This window comes from Typopeltis vanoorti, chromosome 21 (genome assembly GCF_054136105.1).
Source record: "Typopeltis vanoorti isolate ZY-2024b chromosome 21, IOZ_Tvanoo_1.0, whole genome shotgun sequence".
NCBI lineage: Eukaryota > Metazoa > Arthropoda > Arachnida > Uropygi > Thelyphonidae > Typopeltis > Typopeltis vanoorti.
In genome coordinates, this window is record NC_143569.1 from 60,830,961 (window position 1) to 60,851,008 (window position 20,048).

The 20,048-nt window shown below is 35.2% G+C and overlaps 1 protein-coding gene across 1 annotated transcript in view; it reads left to right on the forward strand.

The window, feature by feature from the left end:
- The window catches only part of LOC150094895 (uncharacterized), a 53,683-nt gene that overhangs the window by 20,015 nt on the left and 13,620 nt on the right, over positions 1-20,048 (forward strand). Inside the window, exon 2 of the mRNA XM_090411326.1 lies at positions 17,124-17,223. Within this exon, the coding sequence (XP_090267452.1) occupies positions 17,124-17,218 (95 nt within the window). The 3' untranslated portion in view covers positions 17,219-17,223. The remainder of the gene's footprint in view (positions 1-17,123; positions 17,224-20,048) is intronic.

Here is a 20,048-nt window from a genome sequence, read left to right on the forward strand (position 1 = left end):
ATACGTTAGAAGGAAGGCGGAGGAATGGTGCCAGCCATTTATGCAGAATAGTTCCCAGGAAAATACCCGGAGAAAAGATACAAAGCGGAAACAGGCATCTCTGAGTCTTCTTTCAAATAAACTCTTCCCTCAACTGTTATTGGCTTCTCTTATCAGCACTCCTGACCAAGTTGGGCAAGTATCAGAACTATTTGCAATAAGCAATCACCAAACACAAATCGTTCGCCTACCATCCTACTTCTTGATAACTTTTTCATCTCTCTCAATACCCTTGATCTTTTCTTAACTAGTTTTCTTTCCAGGGATATCGCAAGGTCACCTTTCCTAGCAGTAAATCAGAGCACAGTCTTGTGTAAGTTTCCTTCCTCTTATTCCATTCTACTCCCAACTTCATGTCCTTTGGCATTACAAAGTGCAATTAGGACGACCTCTGGAACTTCTTGCTTCCGTTCTTCCGATCCAAACGTTTGTTCTGAGTGAGTCACAGAAACTATCCTTACAAGGAGGAAACCTTTCATTTCTCATTATGTCAAATATTCCTTCTCACTTTCCAAATCATGGTTTAACAAAAGGTTAAAAAAAAAATTCAGCATAGTCTACTGTAAAGCACTCGGTAAATGCGAAACAACCATCAGGAAATCCAAATATTAATTCATAAGAGGCGTATAAGAAACTCGTTCTTCTCCTTGTAGAAACAAAAGTCGTTCCTTATGGCACGTTGCAAAGGCTATCGGACCTTATGTGTCACATGCCCCTCTCTCTTTCTCTCTCATCATTGCACCACAGTTACAGCACCTAAAAATAAAATTGACCTCCTGGCATCACTCTCTTCTCCTCTGACTTCTGCGTAGATGAAATGTTTTCCTCCCATACCAGAAACAGCGTATCTCATACTTCCTCGGAAAAAAAAAACGAGAAGACTGCGAATATTTAGAAAATGCAAAAAATTTGAAATAAGCTAGATATTCTTTTAAAAAAAATAAAACAAACAAACAAAAAAAAAAAAAACAGAGGGAGATAAAAGTCTTTCGCCAAAATGCCGAGTGATTGTTCTCGCTTCAATCCTCTCCAAAATAATGGAGAAAGTCATCAGTTGTCAACTGCTCCACTACAAGTGGAGCAGTGAAGAAGTTAAGCAGTGAACCTTTCCATAGCACGTGGGTTACTGATGAAAATTAAGACGTGCTATGGAAAGGTTCGAAGAATCATAAGCTGTCGCTCTTGACATTTCTAGAGCATGTGATCGTTTCTGGCGAGGTCTGCTCAGGCAATTTCCTGGGCAGGCCTCGGTCTATCTGTCGCCCTCTGCAAATGGGTAGTAGGCTTTCTTTCTGGCCGTTCACTGCTTATCGTGGAGACGCTTCCTCTCTTCGAGCTTTGCCACCAATTCCGGAGATTGCCTCATGGTTTTGTTCTATCACCTACTTCTCTTTCATCCATACAAAAATGGCCAACTCTCAGTAACCACCAATCTAATCTACAGCTTTGACGACATCCGTCCAACACTTTTGACAAATCATGCAGTGCGCAGACCAGACATCCCAAGCTGCAACCCATGTCTCAAACACTGATCTCCATATCATCATTGAACGAGGCAAATCTAATGTAGTCACGTTTGATGCCACAAAAATGCAGTCTTGCCGTCTTTCTCGTAAAGGAATCTCAGCTCACCTATCATTACCCACAGTAATACACAGATCCCCGGAGCGGATCAGATCTCTCTCTCCTTGGACTGAGATAAACACATCATATCAATATCATTCGCATCCTCGGAAAAAAAAAGAAAAAAAAAACCCAGACATTCTCTTTCTCTCAAAATGCCACTTTTCACTTATCTATCCAGCTTATCTAGCTCCCAAAAGCACTCCAAATCCAATCGCCACATTTTAAACATCTGTAATTTGCCTTGCAGAGTTTTTGGGCATGGCCAAACCTTTGGCACCTATGGCACTGACCAGCCATCGACTTCTTCCTTAGTGGTTCAGTAGAAATTCTGAGGCCACATATCGTTGTTAATTCATAAATCTCTTTCTGTGTCTTATCAATTTCTACGAGTATTAGTGGCATTGGTCTTTTTACTGCCCTGAGCATCCTACTCACTTTCACGGGTGTTAGGTTCCGACTCATAAGATCAGTGGTGACTTCTTCACAGGTGACACCCTCGGTCACTCCGCGAAGCACAACCTTGAGATTTTTCTCGCTGGGTAAAGCAAAAGTATGATATGGAAGACGTTTGTTATCCATTAGTCTTGTCAGCTGTCTGTAGTCAGTGACTGAGGCTGGTTGGATTTTGACTCCTTCAGCTTGATTTTTTGCCCAGGAATATGCAATTTTGTGTTCCCTAAGGGCTGTGGTGACAGTGGTCCATTTGTCCTTGTCCCTTAGTATTACTGGTGGAACCTTTTCGGTGTTCTTTGGGACTTCTAATGTACATGTGTCTTCGTCCATCTGGTCTTCTATGATTCTTCTTCTTTTGTAAGAGTGCTCCCCTTGAGAGATGTTTTGACTGGGGGATTTTGGTGACAGAGCAGCAATGAGATCCTCTTGTGAGATCTCATTCTCCTCCTCCTCTCCATCATTAGAGTGAATGTACTCTTTTATGAATCCTGGCCAGTCAGTTTCTAATTTGCTTATTATAAGTTTGAGCACTTTTAGAGACTTCTCCTTGTTAAGGAACTGGATGTGATCTTTGATGTTGTCCATCTCAAAGTGGCGATTTCCTGCCAGCAGAGATGGGTTAAAAGCAGTATAATAATCCCGCAGGGCCGGGGGCCTGCCAGCAAAGTATCCTATAGACCTAGACGGATTACTAGCAATATATGATCCCGCAGGGCTTGAAGCCTGCCAGCAAATGTCCTATAGACTGAGTTAGTCTACTAGCAAAATCTTCTTAGAACCTACTAAGGGAAAAGGAGTATCAATATCTCACTTGGCCACAGTTAGAAACCTACCTCCCTATAAAACCTTAATACCACCACTGGTCCTCATTGCGGGTGGGGCCTGCCGGCCATTTGACCTCTTGCACATTTCGTGCAGAGGGGGAGACAGTAGGAATCACACTATGTTAGCACCAGTGCAATGTGGGAATACTGAGAAACCTTGTATGTATGCAATGAAATCAGGCTCAGTCTAAAGTAATACGTCCGTTCTCAAATCCCTCACTCTTTTCATTCCCGGTAATCTCGAAACTAAAGGCAGAGAATTTTACAATCTGGGAATTCTTTCTACAGTATATATTCTACATTTTTCTGAGAATATTTTTGGTTTCTTTGGATAGTTTTCTTTAATTTTTTTTCTTTGGCTAATTTTAACTATATATCTAGCACTATATATTCTAATTTATAATTGCAATTTTATATAAAAAATTTAAGTTCTCATTCTTATTGTTATTAATGAACTTCTCTCCCTTTTTTGGAAGATTTTTTATGAAGATTTTGGTAATCAATAGTAAGTCTTTTCCTTTTCATTAGTTTCTGTCTTTCCAATCTCTTTGTTTTATAAAGTTTTTCAATCTGACTAATTTATGATCTCTACCCTTATTAATACCATTTATTTATTTATTATATGTGTCTCGGACAATATAAACGTAAAGAATGTGTCATTGATATTTAGCGGTCTATCGTTTCATGAAAACGCATGGATCATGTTTCTTTATATGGTCTGATTGTTGATGCATAAAGCTGTATGTCTCCATTCCTAGTGTTTGCTTATAATATTTTAAAATATTTAATATTTTTACTACGTTTATACTTTGACATGTAAATCTGCATAATATAGTTCTAGTGACCTTACAGAGAAACTACTACTCCTAGAGAGTAACGGGCGACTAATCACATAAAAAATAAATAAAATAAATAATAAAAATTTAATAGAAAGGACATTAACAAATTAGCACCATAATTTCTCTTGGTTTAATGAAATATGAAATCATGTTATGAGTCCGGAAACTGTTCTAAGACAATCATTGTTGGCTTAACTTTCACACTCTTTAAAAAAAATAAAATAAAAATAAAGATTTTACTAAATAGGCTTTTCAATGATTGCCCTTGGAAATCAGGAATAGACTTATAAATGAAAGAATAAAATCTAAATGTTTATATATGGATTTTTGAAATATTTAATAAGTTCTGGTTAAAGGTAGTAACTATTGAATAAAAAAAAAAACATCGAATATATTATGTGTTGTAATGTTATATGGACATTTTCATGTTTATATTATATAAGTTATAATATTTATCTCATACCATATAAATTATAAGTTAATATCACAATAATAGATTACAGCAAGAATTTATTTGGTATAGATTAGGATTTGCGAAGTCCTTTTTAGGACTTTCAGGGTAACAAATGGCAATGCTGTAGCCAATGAAGTTTTAACTGAGGCTCGGCTATTGCCGTTACCCAGCCATGACTAGAGCTTTTAGCTCAATAACACCCCATCAGTTCTTTTAAGAACTTAAGAACTTATTTGGTATACAGATCAATGTTGGGTGAATAATACCCATGGAAGGTAAAGGATGGCAATTCTGCAGCCAATGAAGTCCTAACTGAGGCTCGGCCATTGCTGTTACCCTCCTGCCATGTTCAGAGCTTTAATAGCTCAATAACACCTTATCCCTACACTGTCCTCTACAGATAACGGGGAAGATGAAAAGCATTCTTGCTTCGCCCCTTTAAGCCAGTCCTTATAAGGACTATTTGGTATACAAATTTTCATAGTTCTTTCCTACCACTACTTTATATATATTGATTGATTACTAGCATATTACTAGAAATTAAGTTATTTGCTTGCACTCCCAGAGTAGTGTAGGAAACATTACTATAATATATTTATTAAATATTTTATAGATACTAAAATAGCCCGATTTGTTGGTTGTTTCTGACGTGTTCAGTTTTACCTTATAAATAACAGTAAGCTATCTAATCATCGTCTGCAACTTGAAAAACATCGTCATTTCATCACGACGCGCGTGCGTGTACGTCTGCGTGTAGGCAATCGTGTACTTGAGTAGAGTGCGCTGGATTCTATAGTTTTATTCAGTTTAAGAGGCGTTTGTTACCGACTTCCATTTCTGTAAACAAACCGCGGCATTTTCTTTCTTTCTCTTTTTAGAGGACGAAGTACGCGTTGAATCTACGGCTATATTAGTATACCCATCACGAGCCTTGTCTCCGACAGACTTCGAACGATGAGTCACTGCGTCACGTGCTTTGAAGCAGTGGCGAGAGAACTGTGCCGGAACGAACGCATTCCGATATTTCCGCCTCCTAGGTGAGGGGTTTAATCTAGAGAGCAGAGAAATCTGAACTTGTAGCAACGTGTCAGACATTTGCCGGATACAGGAGTAGAGGGGAATGACGTCAGTAGGTGGTGTGATCGGACTTCCCAGTAAATTCGTGCTTTTTTGTCTGAAAAATCCGCCTCTTTATGGTTTATAGATGTAACGTAATGAATAGCTGGCATCCTGCTTGACGAAGTTTGACCTCAAATTGTACCATCTTTCCATAAACATGTAACATAGCGAAAAAAAAAACAAAAAACAAAAAAAAACAGGTTAATAAACTTTATTAAATAAGACACTATATTTAATTTATTATTCAGAACTAATTAAATACTTAATATTGTGAAACATATTTAAAACATTACGTATAACTTCAGCAATTATTTAGTGAAATTTTAAAACGATCTAAAAACTGAAGACACTAAAAATTCTTTAAGTTAAAAATGCTAAAAAAGATCTGCTTTTATAGTTTAATTTCGTAATATTTACAAAAAATTATTATAAGTTAAGTCTGGTGCATTTCTACATTAAAAATTGTGTTAATTAAGGATAGGTGGAGCGTCTCTGTGCAACGTAAGGGAAATGATAATATTTTGTAGTTCGTTATTTTTATCAACCGGTAGATGACGCCACAGGAAAACCGTTATTTATTTGTCAGACACTAGCGGCAAAGCTCGTACTTTATTTATTTCTAGCAAAAACACATAATAATAATAATAATAATAATAATAATATATATATATATATATATTATTATTATTATTATTATTATTATTATTATTATTATTATTATATATATATATATATATATATATATTTTCCATATGTATTTATTTTATTGATTACAAGATGTTTATTGTATATTTATACATACAATGAACATCTTGTGTGACATTGCACCTTATAATTTTACAGAGTTCAGCACTAAGTGCTGCAATTCCTACATTACATTTCAATTAAAATTTTTTGTATACGTTTTTATTTTTTATTTTATTTTTATATATTTTTTAAAGTTTGAGAAAGAGTGATTATACATACAAATTTCTGCATTTGCTTATAAGGATTACTTGTAGATGAGAATAATAATAATAATAATAATAATAATTATTATTATTATTATTAAGTACAAGCCATTAGGAAAAAGAAACTAGGACATCCTCTTAAACGATTCAACGATGACTTCTAAAGCCGGAACAGGCCATGCTAGGCCTAAATCCTTGATACACATGATGATGATGATGATGATGATTATTATTATTATTTATTTGTCAGACACTAGTGGCAAAGCTCGTACTTTATTTATTTCTAACAAAAAACACATAATAATAATAATAATAATAATAATAATAATAATAATAATAATAATTTTTTTTAATAATAATAGTTTATTATCTCTCAAATAATTACATGAATATAATAAAATTTAGGCAACAATAGACTAAAACTTAAAATTCATATATTATATAAAATATTAAAATACATATAAACTATTATTATATTATATTAAAATATATAAACTAAGCCAGCAAATGTTGGTCGATTGGTAGGGCCTCTGCTACTAATGGCTCGCAAAAAGTTAAGCAAGTTTGAGCGCGGTTAGTAGTTGGAAAGGGTTTATCGTTCGATGCTATTGCTACACTCTCCCTCGATGAGTCTTTGGACCTGCCTGGAGGTGTCACATTATAATAATAATAATAACATAATGTTAATTTTCATTAATAAAAATAAAAACATTGTTTCGAATGTAAGTTTTTCCTGATTTGTATGGTTATATATTAGATATATATTACTCCCTAGACAGACATATACAGATTGCTTGAGCAGTTTTATAAGTGTATTTAAACATAAATAGAGGCATACAGAAAAGAAAACTTATCTCATTGGAAGGAGCATGCCAAAACGTTTTGTTACATCAGATGATTTGAATGAAGTTATTATTTTATTTACCATTTCCTGGAAAATGGCTAAAGTTGTTCATTTATTCAATGAACACATTTGTACGTATTAGGTGGGGATATTGCTCCCCCCTCTTGATCTTGGTTACCTAGGCGCTTCTTATCGCATGTTCATATTACGTTTCTTAATAGTGCCCAGATTTACGTGTCTTTGGAGTAAAATAGAGTTAGCTCTCACTACGTACGTATCTCTAAAAGTTTATTTCATACTGTCTAATTATTTAAACTATAAGATTATCTTCCTTAAAGACTTTAATGATCTTAACATAAACTGGCTCCCTTTCTGTAACTTCACAGATGAAGCCAGAAGGAATCATTTAATTTCAATCGTGTTTTAAAGCAAATGGTTAACTTGCCAACCAGAATAGCAAATACCCTCATCATTCTTCAACACTGGATCTCATCTTAAATACCTCTCTCTCCAAATACGCTGTGGATGTTCCTCTCATATTGAAAATACCAACGATAACCTTATCAATGTTTCTCCTTTCTACAGATCGATCTCAAATTCGCACCCTTGGTCGCTAAAAGAGATGACTGAGATTTCAACGTCTCTTTTTCATGGTCTGATTACTGTTTTCGCTTTCCTGATAGAAACACCTGTTCCGACCACATCACTGAAGCAATCCTTTACTGGAATGAGCGCATTAATTCCCTACTCCACTGCAAAACCGGACTTTCACCAATCTTGGCTCTCTAAAAAATGTGATTTTGCATTCCATGATATCGTGAGGGAGAAGCTTTCCTCCTGCTCAACTGACACTCGAGCTCTCCCGTCGCTGATAAGGCTGGCGAATAATTTCTTCTCTACGTTGTTTTCACCTCACATCTCGAACATCACCCTCGAACATTTCGACAACTCTTGTATAGATGATCAAGGGCAAATCACCCCTACAACATAACGAAGTGCTCACAGCATTCCTCCTCTGAAATTTCCCCAGAAGAGCATGAAAAATGTATTGATGCTATTAAGGGGTGCTTAAGAGTCAAAGCTATATAACTAAGAGGAGACCTCCACATAGCCTTTAAAGGAATGCGGAGAACCGACCAGGACTTCTGACCTAATGTCCAATCCTCACCTTCTCGTTGTGCACCCTGTTGGGTATCTACCTAGATACTAAACGAACAAGGAAGGACTAGCAATTTGGGATTTAGCCGACCACATTGTATTCTTATTGGCTTAAACCAAAATATAAAATGATGGTACAACATGGCAGAATTTCATGTCGACTGGGGCGTCGCCCGGTTAAATAAGACCCCCCCCCTATTTGTTTTCGCCAGGAAACCAGGGCGAACAGCGAAAAGTCAGCTACTGGAACAAATACTGAAACACACCCCAATTAAACATCATCAGAGTTAAAGAATGGTACTATCAGCATAAGAAGATTGAATGGTAAAGAAATGGAGCTAGCTGAGGAATTTGATAAGTACCAGATCGACATAATAGGGATGACTGAAACAACAACAACAAAAACAAACAAAAAAATATCTGACGAGATTTTCCTGAGCAATAAATACAAAATGTTATATTCAGGCAATGACAATCAGGGAAAAGAAGGTGTAGCTATAGTATTGAACACAAAATACGAGACTAATCTTCTTGAATGGCAGGATTTCAAGTAGAGTGATGTGGGCAAATATCAGAATGGGAACTGGACAATGAGACTTATTGTGCCTATGGTCCCGCAGAAGGTTCTACTAAGGTAGAAGTGGAGGAATTTTTTTTAGGCTTGAGAGAAAGCAACTGACATCTTGAAAAATGAATTAAGTGGTACTCAACGGTCAAAGCTGTATAACTGAGAGGAGACCTCCACATAGCCTTTAAAGGAATGCAGAGAACCGACCAGGGATTCTGACCAAAGGTCCAATCTTCACCTTCTCGTGGTGCACCCTGTGGTGAAAATGGTAAATTAAGCATGGAAATAGACAACAAAATCAATGAAACTGGTATGGTAGGAAGTCAATTGAATAAATTTATATGGAATAAGAGGGAAATTAGTCAAAACACTAAATTAGCTGTATACAAGACAGTGTTCAAACCAGTTTTAACTTATGGATCTGAGAACTGGGTCAGAAGTAAAATATTTGAGCAAAGACTAGAGATTGCAGACATGAGAGTCCTGAGAAAGATTAGAGGCGTGAACAGATGGCATCAATGGCAATATCTTATTAAAAACGAGAATATTAGGAAAGAACTTGACATTGTCAGCATCCAGGAGCTTTAGCAGAGCTAATCTCAGGTGGTATGGTCACTTAAACAGAATGGGAGAGGAAAGATTAGCAAAACAAGTGTTCTCTGCCAGGTTGGCAGGAAAAAGACCCAGAGGAAGACCAAGATATAAGTGGAAGTACAAAGTGTCTTAGAAGACAGAAATATAAGATCCGATAAAATTGACGTCTTGACAGGTAACAGATTGATTTGAAGGAAAATTGTAGATAGGAAGTTAGTAATGATGTAAGTTTTTCATGTAGCACTATCATAATATCCTGTACACCCCTTGAGGATCCATGTCAGGAATTTAATGATGATGATGATGATGCTATTAAATCTTCTGGTCCTGATTGTATTCCTCCATTTGTGCTGCAGAATTAACCCACATCCAATATCATTTCCTATGTAAGTTGTCATACATTTGGCATTTATTCAACAGCATGGAAGCAAGTCTTATTCAGCCTGTTCCTAAAAAGGGAGATAAAATTCAGCTATCAAACTATCGTCTCATCGCCATAACCTCAATGATCTTGAATGCGATAGAGAAGGTAATCATAACCAGCTTTTACGCCACTTAGAGACTCATTCTTTGTTTTTAGTAACTATTTGTCGCAAGAAAAATGTATTATTCACAATACTTCCTAGTTTCTGCTAGAAAAATAAACACTATTCTTCTGACTTCTTCTTCTTCTTTTTTTTTTTTTTTCAAAACAACCAAATGATAGATATCATATAGACGCTGGTCTCTTGGTCAAAATGGTTTGACCATCCATCCATTTGAATACTCTTTTTTTTAAATATGATTCCAACTCACAAAACGTTGTAAGCCTATAGGACATTAATACCACGTGTTGTTTACAACACGTGGGATTAATTTAGTTCCCAGCTTCCCGTGTTAAACAAACTGATATGAGTGGGTTAAGATTTTTTTTTAGTCCCGAAACCGTGCTTTAGAGATCAACCGTGGAAATTTTTCGAGCCACTTCAGGCCTCCAGTAAGTAGGATGGTGGTCTCTCACCTAAATATCACATGCTCATGGCGGGATCTGAACCCACGACCTGTTGATTGGAGAGCTCATGTGCTAACCACTCGGCAAACCAGGTTGGAATTTAGTGTAACATTATCACTCTTTCTTTATCATTCTTATCTTTTCTTTCATTATCATTCTTTTCAATAGGAATATATATATAGAGAATAGAATGAAGGTAGTAAAAGAAGGAATAAACGAAGTGGTTATGAAAAGTGCAAATGCATATTATAATGTGTGATGATATAGCTGTATTAGTTGAGGATGAGCAGGATTTAAAACACGCACGCACGCACGCACACACACACACACACACACACACACACACACACACACACACACACACACACACACACACACACACACACACACACACACACACACACACACACACAGAGAGAGAGAGAGAGAGAGAGAGAGAGAGAGAGAGAGAGAGGAGAAAGTATTATACAGATGAGTTTAATATAGATGTAACCGAATGTAAATACTGTTCCTGCTTCTGCTTGCAGTCCTAAGGTTCTCTTTATTGGGACCTGGATGTATTTTATCAGAACTGATTTGCATTAAGACGGCACACACATAAGATCTCCCTGAATACCACAATTGTTGCACTTATAATCAGGACCAGGGCAATGATAAAGAGAATGACAGGTACTTCCATATTTGGAGAAGACCTTTGAACCTCCCCTCTTTTACTAAACTATAAATTTGACTTCTCATACTTCTTTTAAGGAAGCTAAATTGTTTTCTTCATTAAGATACATGTTAGCTTCTTTCCAAATAGAAAACTTGTTGTATCAGTTGCTTATTTTAAAACCATTTGAAATATTGGACCAGATTTTCATATAACATATTAGTATACTTTGTCAAGAATATTTTCAGGATTATTTCTTCTTCTATACGGTAAAATGTCGTGATTCAATGGAACCTTTTAAATTTCAGATGACGAAAGAGATTTCCAATCTTACCGGTTTTACTTATGTTTACATTGTAATGTGAGGTCGTGGTAATTATTAGATGGGTTTTGTTTTTTTATTATTAAATAATTTGTCTTTTACAACCTCATTCGTTAAACTACTTAGTGTGAGATTGCGTGTTGTTTATAACACGTGGGATTAATTTAGTTCCCAACTTCCCGTGTTAAACAAACTGATTTCAAGTTCTCCATTGAAGAGGACATTGTTTTTGTGAAGCACGCGTGTCTTCAACCACGCGACAGAATCAAAGAGAACGCAGCTGCACCTTTGCGTTTGCACGTCTATAACGATTGAACAAAAGCTAACGGAAACATGTAATTATCTTCCCATAGGTTTCATAATTCCCCCAATATATTTTCCCCTTTCTTGTCATGGATGGAGTATCCATAAAAACTAAAGGCAGATGCGCCTGTCCCAGTATTGTTCTCACTCGGTGACTTCCTGCTACATATCGAGCAAGGTCGAGGATTTAATTGACCTATGTTCTCCAAGCGAGCGTGATTGCTATGGGAAAGCCGTGTGTTGTGGATGCTTCCATCTATATTGTTGTGCAGCGGAAGTTGAGTAACGGGTCCCGCCTCGGGGCCTAAGTCAGAAACAAAGACTGCTGTGAGAATTGCAGATTAATTATGCAGCCCAGCTTTCAGCTCATCCGTCAAGATGACACCGTTCGCTACTTGTTAACGTAGCTTACCTGGACGACATGCGGGGTTGCTTGACAATTACGGTGTAGGTGTGTTCAGCACCACTGCGTTTCACTTGTCGAATGTTGTTTTTGCGTTCCGTTTGGGCGACTTCACAACTAAATCAATAAAGACAGCCATTAGTTACACTTTATGTGAACGTGGTGTTTTCAGCGACACATTTCGATGAGGATCGTGATCTATAGAGAATGGGGTCTGCTCGAATTTATATCGGAGTCGTTGATGTTTCATGTTCAATATATTTTACGAGTGCCCCATAAGGTCGAATGTTTAGAAACGAAGCAAGATTCATTGTTTGACTAACTTGTTTTTCTTCATAATGCTTCTAATGAGCTATGGGTTACAAATCTCAGTATTCTTCCTATGAAGAAAATCCTTGCAGAAGTTTTTTATTTCACCTTATGCACAAATCCTATGAACATATCAACATCCATTGAATCCACTGACGTTTCTTTTTGCCATTTTTCATTTGACCCAAAAGCATAGACAAGGGTCACCGAATAGGCTATCCCATTCGATGTAAAATTTCAGCGACTTTTTCACGCATCATGATCTAAACCTAACTGTGATTTGTTTCTAAGTATTTATTTCATTTTGACCTTTTTTCATCTCGTATTTCTGAGTAGGGCATTTAAAAAAAAAATGTCAATCACATACATCAAGCACATATGTGAATCCAGATTTTCGTAACATATTAAAATCATTTATTCTAATAGGTCTGTCTCTCTTTCTCTCTCCTCCTCCTCCTCCTCTCTCTCTCTCTCTCTCTCTCTCATTAAGAGAGAGAGAGAGAGAGACAGACAGACAGACAGAGACAGATACGACTAATTACACACTCAGAGAAAGCGATGAAGACATTTTGAGAGGCGAGATGAAGAGAGCACGAAAGCGATAAACAAGAGAGAGAAAGAATAAATAAAAAACGTTTTTCATTTTTTCCTCAGCCATTCTGTACTTTCTCGGCACTCTATTGACGTTTTTCTTCTATTGCTTAACAAGTATCAGTTGAGTTCGCTAATCACTTTGCGTGATTTGGTGTAGATGACATTTATTAAATAAAAAAAGATTTAAATTCCTATCATCCAACCACGCTAGTGTAATAAAAGGAAACTCTGCTTGTTGCATCATTTGTGTAGGTTACATAAATAGAGTGTAGGCGTTGGCTATAACTAACTTAGTTGGTGAGTAGGCGCTGTTCACAGACTGAGTGAGTGACATATCGGTCAATTTGGGGAAAAAAAATCAGACATCGAACATATTTGGGTGTCCACAAAAATTCCCAATTCGCTCGTCACGTTTAAAGCAAAAGAGATGAACCTCCTTACGAAAGAAATTCCAAATATAGTTTCGAAGTTCTCGAATTCATAATAGATAGTGTAATCTTCTCATCATCATTTGGTGTGGATGACTGGTATCAAGTGTCTGGCCTTTAGGTCAAACACTTAATACCAGTCATCAACACGACCTTTTGGTCCAAAACTTGACACCCAATGGGTCAGTCAAATAATGTCAATAATGTTGGTTTGCTAAATGAAAATGTTTTTGGTTTTATGGGTGGTTTATGATAAATGGTGGTGGCTTATTATTATTTCGTTAGTTTTGCTTAATACATATAACATTATTTTATTATTATACTATAAAAAGGTTGTCTTTTATAATAGTGGTAAAAATAAAATGCTTGGACAAACAAATAAATATTATTTAATTCTCTGTCATGGGTAATTTTTATTTGTATTTATATTTATATTATTTTTATATTCTATTGAAGTAATATGATATATTGTATTATTCGTATTATTTTATATTATTAATTTTGTTATATTTAATTATAATTACTGTACTTATTATATATATTATTATACTATATTATATTATATAGTATTATACTATAAAATAAAATGGAACTTAAAACGAATTTATTTTTAAATTCGAGTAATTGAATTTAAAAATACCGGTGTGCCGCGAGATTTATGAAAACAAATTAATTGAAAAAAATAATGTCATAATTTGCGCATTTATTTATTAGTGTCTGGTCTTCCATCTTCTTGTGTGTGTAAATCAATCAAAATTATGCCTTTTTTTGTCAGATCATCAAAAAAATTAAAAGAATATATTTTTAGTGTGCCGCAGAATTTTAATAATTAGTCTAGGTGTGCCGTGTTATGAAAAAGGTTGAAAATCACTGGTCTATACTGACTGAGCTACGGAGGCTCTGAACACGATATTCCTAATTTTAAATAGTATTTATTTGTACACATCTGCATGTGTTTAACTGTCGATTTTGCTTTTGTTGTAGAGTTAAAACACGACTTTCTTTCCACAAAAATCCACCTCCACTAAATATTGATATCTGGAATTAGCTGAATAAATAACCGGAAATGGAAGCTGTCAGTGTTTTGTTTTGTAGAAAACTTCATAGGAGTTTTAGAACCACATAATGTTATTATCTTTGGTCAATTTAAAAAGTTTAATTCAAAGAAAGATCTGATATATTTATAGAATATTGTTGAATCTTAAATATAATATGAAATATTTATGAATCTATGAAGAATCTTTAGTCTTATCGAAATTAATTATATAATTTTACATATACCTTTTACAAGAATACTTAATATTGCTTTAAATTCTTTATAGCAGTAAGGGTGATGTTTTGGGTGATGGTTGTTGGGAAGAAGAACTTACCCTGGGAGGGTAATGGATGGCAGTGCTGGAGCCAATGAAGTTCTAACTGAGGCTCAGCCATTGCTGTTACCCTCCTGTAATGATCAGAGCTTTAATTTAATAGCTCAATAACACCTTATCCCCACACTGTCCTCTACAGATAACGGGGAAGATGAAAAGCATTCTTGCTTTGCCCCTTTAAGCCAGTCCATACATATAGGACTATATAAGGTGATGTTCTGTGTCAGGCCGATCAAATATCATATCAAAAATTCAGAAAAGTTCTATACTCAATAATTCTTCAAATCAAAATTTAATGAATATTTTTTTCTTAAATTATTATTGGAATTACTCTGGTTCTCAACTTGATTTCAGTAAACAAAACGTCCCTAGTAATGCACTATCGAGTGATCTCTGAGTAGAACACCTGTCTGGGAATGGAGAGATGAGGGGAGGAAATGGGAAGGCGTCAAACTGTTTCCTGTTGAGAAATTGTCCAGTCTCGGTCCGTCACACATGCGCAAGACCATAACGAGTCTAACTGGAGCGATTACGCTTGTGTTTTGGTCGCCTTTGTTGTGTGTGCGCATCAGGGCGGACCGAGGTGTCCAGCCTTTAAACTCCCTCGTGGGAAAATTGCCAGTAAACTCACGTCCACACGTGGTGTGGATGAACGAAGTCGACAGAAATCTGTTGTTACTTTGCTTTACATGTGTTAAGCGTGGTGATGAAGGATTCACACTGATCAGCAGCTGCCGTAGAGCACTGAACCTCACCAGATTGACGATGGCAAACGACAAACACGGATGAGTGTTAATTGGACTAAACCACTTATAGAACATGCACACAATCCTCCTTCCCTCCTGGACTCTCTCTGGAGATAATTTCGGAGCAAAGTGCTTTGTGAATATGGCAAACTCAATAAACATTTTTTAACAAATCTCCATCCACGATAATAGCTACTGGTGATCCTTCTCACCTCCAGATGGCTCCATTTGCGACATTGAATATTAATATGCATTTTAATTATTTATATTAATGATTGATCGTTAAGATTATGCTAACTGTTTTGATCCATGTCTCTTCTTACACAAGTTTCGGGATTTGAATGTTTAAAAATAGTTTTGGTTCTTCTGGTAAATAACTTCCGGCAAATCAGTCATTCTGAGTTTGGATTTTTTTTTTTTTTTTTTTAATAGGAACAGATTTTTCATATAATGTATTTTTATTTTACTGAAGTGAGTCATTTTTGTAACTTATCATCCAACAGACAGCTATACTGAAACTTTTTTCTTTGTTCTTCGCAAATAGTTTCTTGATTTTTATAAAAGTATACTGAAAATGTAAGTTTAAGAAACCAATTTTCTAGCTTATAGTCCGAGTCTGGATTTTTTTTTTTTTTTTTTTTTTTTTTTTGTACATGTTGATGATAACTACTTTAAATGTACACTTCTTTTTTTCCCCCACGTTTTTCAGTGAAAGAGAATTTGATTTCCTAAAAGTTTCCACCATAGTTTCTTTTCTTCTGTCCTTTACTTACCTTTTTTTGCTTAATTTAACGATGTGAATGTGATTATTATTTTATTATAAGACAGAAATATTGATGCTAGAAAATGTAATTTACACATAATATAATGGTGGATGGAATTTCCCAGCATGCATTGCCGTCCGCAATGCATACTGGGAAATGGCAGGAAATGCTGCCGATGGCATTGTTATAGTTGATGTTTGTGTACAATGACTCTCATTTCCTAAATTAGACCACTTCATTAAACTTGTTTCCCATTATACGTAATGGAGTAAAATAAGACAAAATGCCGGGTATTCTAGAAAGATGCTCAGAATGTCCAAAATGATTCATTTCCAGGGTGTGCTGTCTTCATACGCTCCTTTCCTGTTTGACTCATTCTTTACAGAAAGAAAAGATTTCTTATTTCCTTTTACAGATAATACAGCCGGAAGTTGACAACATGTAACGATGTTTATATCTCGTTGTCGACTTCTTTTTAAAGAGTCAAATTCTTTCCACGAACTATTTTCATCGCGTGTTTAGCAAAGGATGTTATATTAAGAAAAATAAATTCCCGTAAAAAAATAATAATAATTTCATTCATTAATGGATTTTAATAAAAATAAATTAAATTAAATAAAAAAATGAGAGAATTTCGTATGCTTCATTTAAAGTGTCAAATAAATACAATACTAGAAATAGCTAAATTTTAGTGGTTGTTTTTATTGCTTTATTATAAATGTTTTTATTTTTTATGTAATCTTTGTTGAGAGTTTTGATCTTCCTCCCAATAGATTATTTTTCTGTGAAAAAGCGACGCCTCAACTCATCGGTTGAGAAGAAAACTAGTAGTCCCATTCACCAAGAAGAAGAAGACATGATGGAGTAAAGCAGGTATTTTGCATTTATTTTGGATTTTATATATTAATCAACATTATTTCTGCTTATTCAAATGGAATGGAGTGAGATTTCCATCGGAGAACTGCAGTTTATTATTATTATTATTATTATTTATTTATTTATTTATTTATTTTTCGTGACACCTCCAAGGAGTCCACGACTCATCGAGGGAGGGCACCTACTCTACAACTCTCTGTGTCCACCAACTTTCGAATTGCCACTACCATCATCGTCATGCTTATACATACAAAACTGATAATCTTTAAACCCACAAAATTTAGATTCATTCAAAGAGTTATTATCTATTTTTTTGGTTCATTTGTGCACTAAGAAGAAAGGTTATTTAAACCAAACCTAGTTCAAAAACAAACCAGACTAAAAGTATACAATACATTAGCCCTACCGGTCTTCATGTATGGAAGCGAAATCTGGACAATAAAACAAAAAGACAAACAAAGATTAACAACAGCAGAAATGAAGTTTATGAGAAAAACTGCAAAGTATACCCTATTTGATCACAAAAGAAATGAAGAAATTATGAAAGAATTAAACCAGGAACCAGTAATAGAAAAAATTAAAAAAATATAAACATAAACGGATGGACTACGTTAAAAGAATGAAAATAGAAAGATTACCAAAACAAGCCTTAAAGTGCAAGCCATTAGGAAAACGATTCAACGATGACTTCTAAGGCCGGAACAGGCCATGCTAGGCCTAAATCCTTGATACGCATGATGATGATGATAATCTGTGCACTAAGAAGAAAGATTGAATCAATGTTACTCTTTTTTTTTTTTGGAAATCTGGAATATGCTTCCAGTTTTCACTATTTTAATGGTTTTATTGGAAATTGATTTACTTCTCATCAAATATTAATTTAGGTAAACGATAAAATAAGTTGTTGTGTAAGGAAGTTGTATTCACTTCCATCTTGCCTATTATCTTATTAGGTCTTACTGAATTGTGTTATGTTCAAAACCAAATTTGTTTGTTTATTCGTAGCGATTCTTTTTTTCAGTTATTTTCATCAATATTGCCCATCTCTCCCCACAATTACTCTTCTGGGAGTAATTGTGGGGAGAGATGGGCAATATTGTTGTGGACATGAAGGATCCTGATTTCAAACGTTTTGTCTGTTATATTCTTTAAGACCAACTAAAATATCCCTGCGTGAAAAAAAAAAAAGAAGACAAAACCCATAAAATTCCGCTGTACGAGAATACAATCTTCGGCATTAGAGTTGCATTAGCTTTGCGCTATTTAAAACAATACAAGCGTCCAAGCGTACGTATAGTCACCTTTTACTAGTGCATTTGATAAAAGTTTCACTGTCCTGACAGCTGTTTCGAACTGGTTGATTCTCTTCAGAAACGTTAAGAGAGCAAAAACTCTTATTCAATACTAAAGCAATTAAATCTTTCAGTTTTTATATTAATGATGAAAAATTGGAAGAAGTAGAACGATTCACCTACTGGGGAAGTGTACAACACAGATGGATGGTCTAAACATGATATTAAAGTACGCAAATTTGACCAGAGCTCCCATACAATAAAATACAGCTACCTACAAGACTATGTGATCGATATCCTTGTTAACTCTGTCTTACTATACGTATACTATAGAAATGTGAATTGGACATTGCTAAAGGATGGTGAGGAAAGGCTACTGGCCTTCGAGATGAAGTGCTACAAAAGACTTTTGAAGTGTCACGGCACAAGTAACAAATGGTGAAGTTAGAAGGAAAATCCACTCCATTGCCAGGACACAAGAAAATATCATCACTAAAATACGTCGGCAACAGCTTCGGTTGCTGGACCACGTGACTAGATCAGAGAGCTTACCTAAAACAGCACTAGAGGGCTTGACGTCTGATATCAAACAACAGAGACGAACTAGAATTACCTGGATAGACAATATTAGAAAGTCGACTAATTCTTCCTTCTCTGCCTTGTTAAAGGAGATCCCAAGACAGAAACACCTAAGATAGCATGTTAGGACTTGCACCTTTATAGTATCCCAACGGTTCTACATAGACTATGGATGAAGAAAAATTTTTAATTTGTAGCAGTAGGGGAGAGCGGAGGGGACGTTCGGCTCACACTTTTGCGTTTAAGAAATCTTGCTATACTGTCTACAGAACAGCAACTGAGTGATGAAATAGCTTCGCCAATGTCATCGACGATTTTGCTAACGGAAAAGCAAGAAAAATAACATTTTAGAATGTTGAAATTAAAGTTTTACTTCAAAAATAAACATAGTGATTTAATTTGTTTCCTTATACGTCGTTTTGACTTTTTGTAGTATTTTTGGTGTGTATTGAGAGGGGCGGCAAACTCGGGGATCGCCCTGGGCGACAAAAGTTCTAGCTACGGCACTGTGTAGCAGCTTTTTATAATTGTAATGTAACAGATTTTTAATATCTCAATAATTATTGGAAAAATTCATCGTAATTGCAATAATTTTTCATACATTTCAATCGTTTTTAAGAAATTATAAAAGTTTATAAATGTAACCACTTTTAAGACTTGTAATACTTTTTTTTTGAAATTGTAAATTTTTTAAGTTTCCAATTATGATTACAGAATGGATTACTATAAAAAAATAGTTTTTAATGGTATTGTAAAACTATATTGCTCACAATATTATTTCACAATGCTTAAAACTGTTTAGAATGAACTTAAACATTTGCATGAATAGTAGAGCGTAGAATTTATGAGCTCAGAATTTTTTCTAGTTTTTATCTTATAAATGTAAATCAAAAAACAAATTCTTGCCTCAGTAATTCCTATATTAATACTTTTTATGATAAAACTTAAATT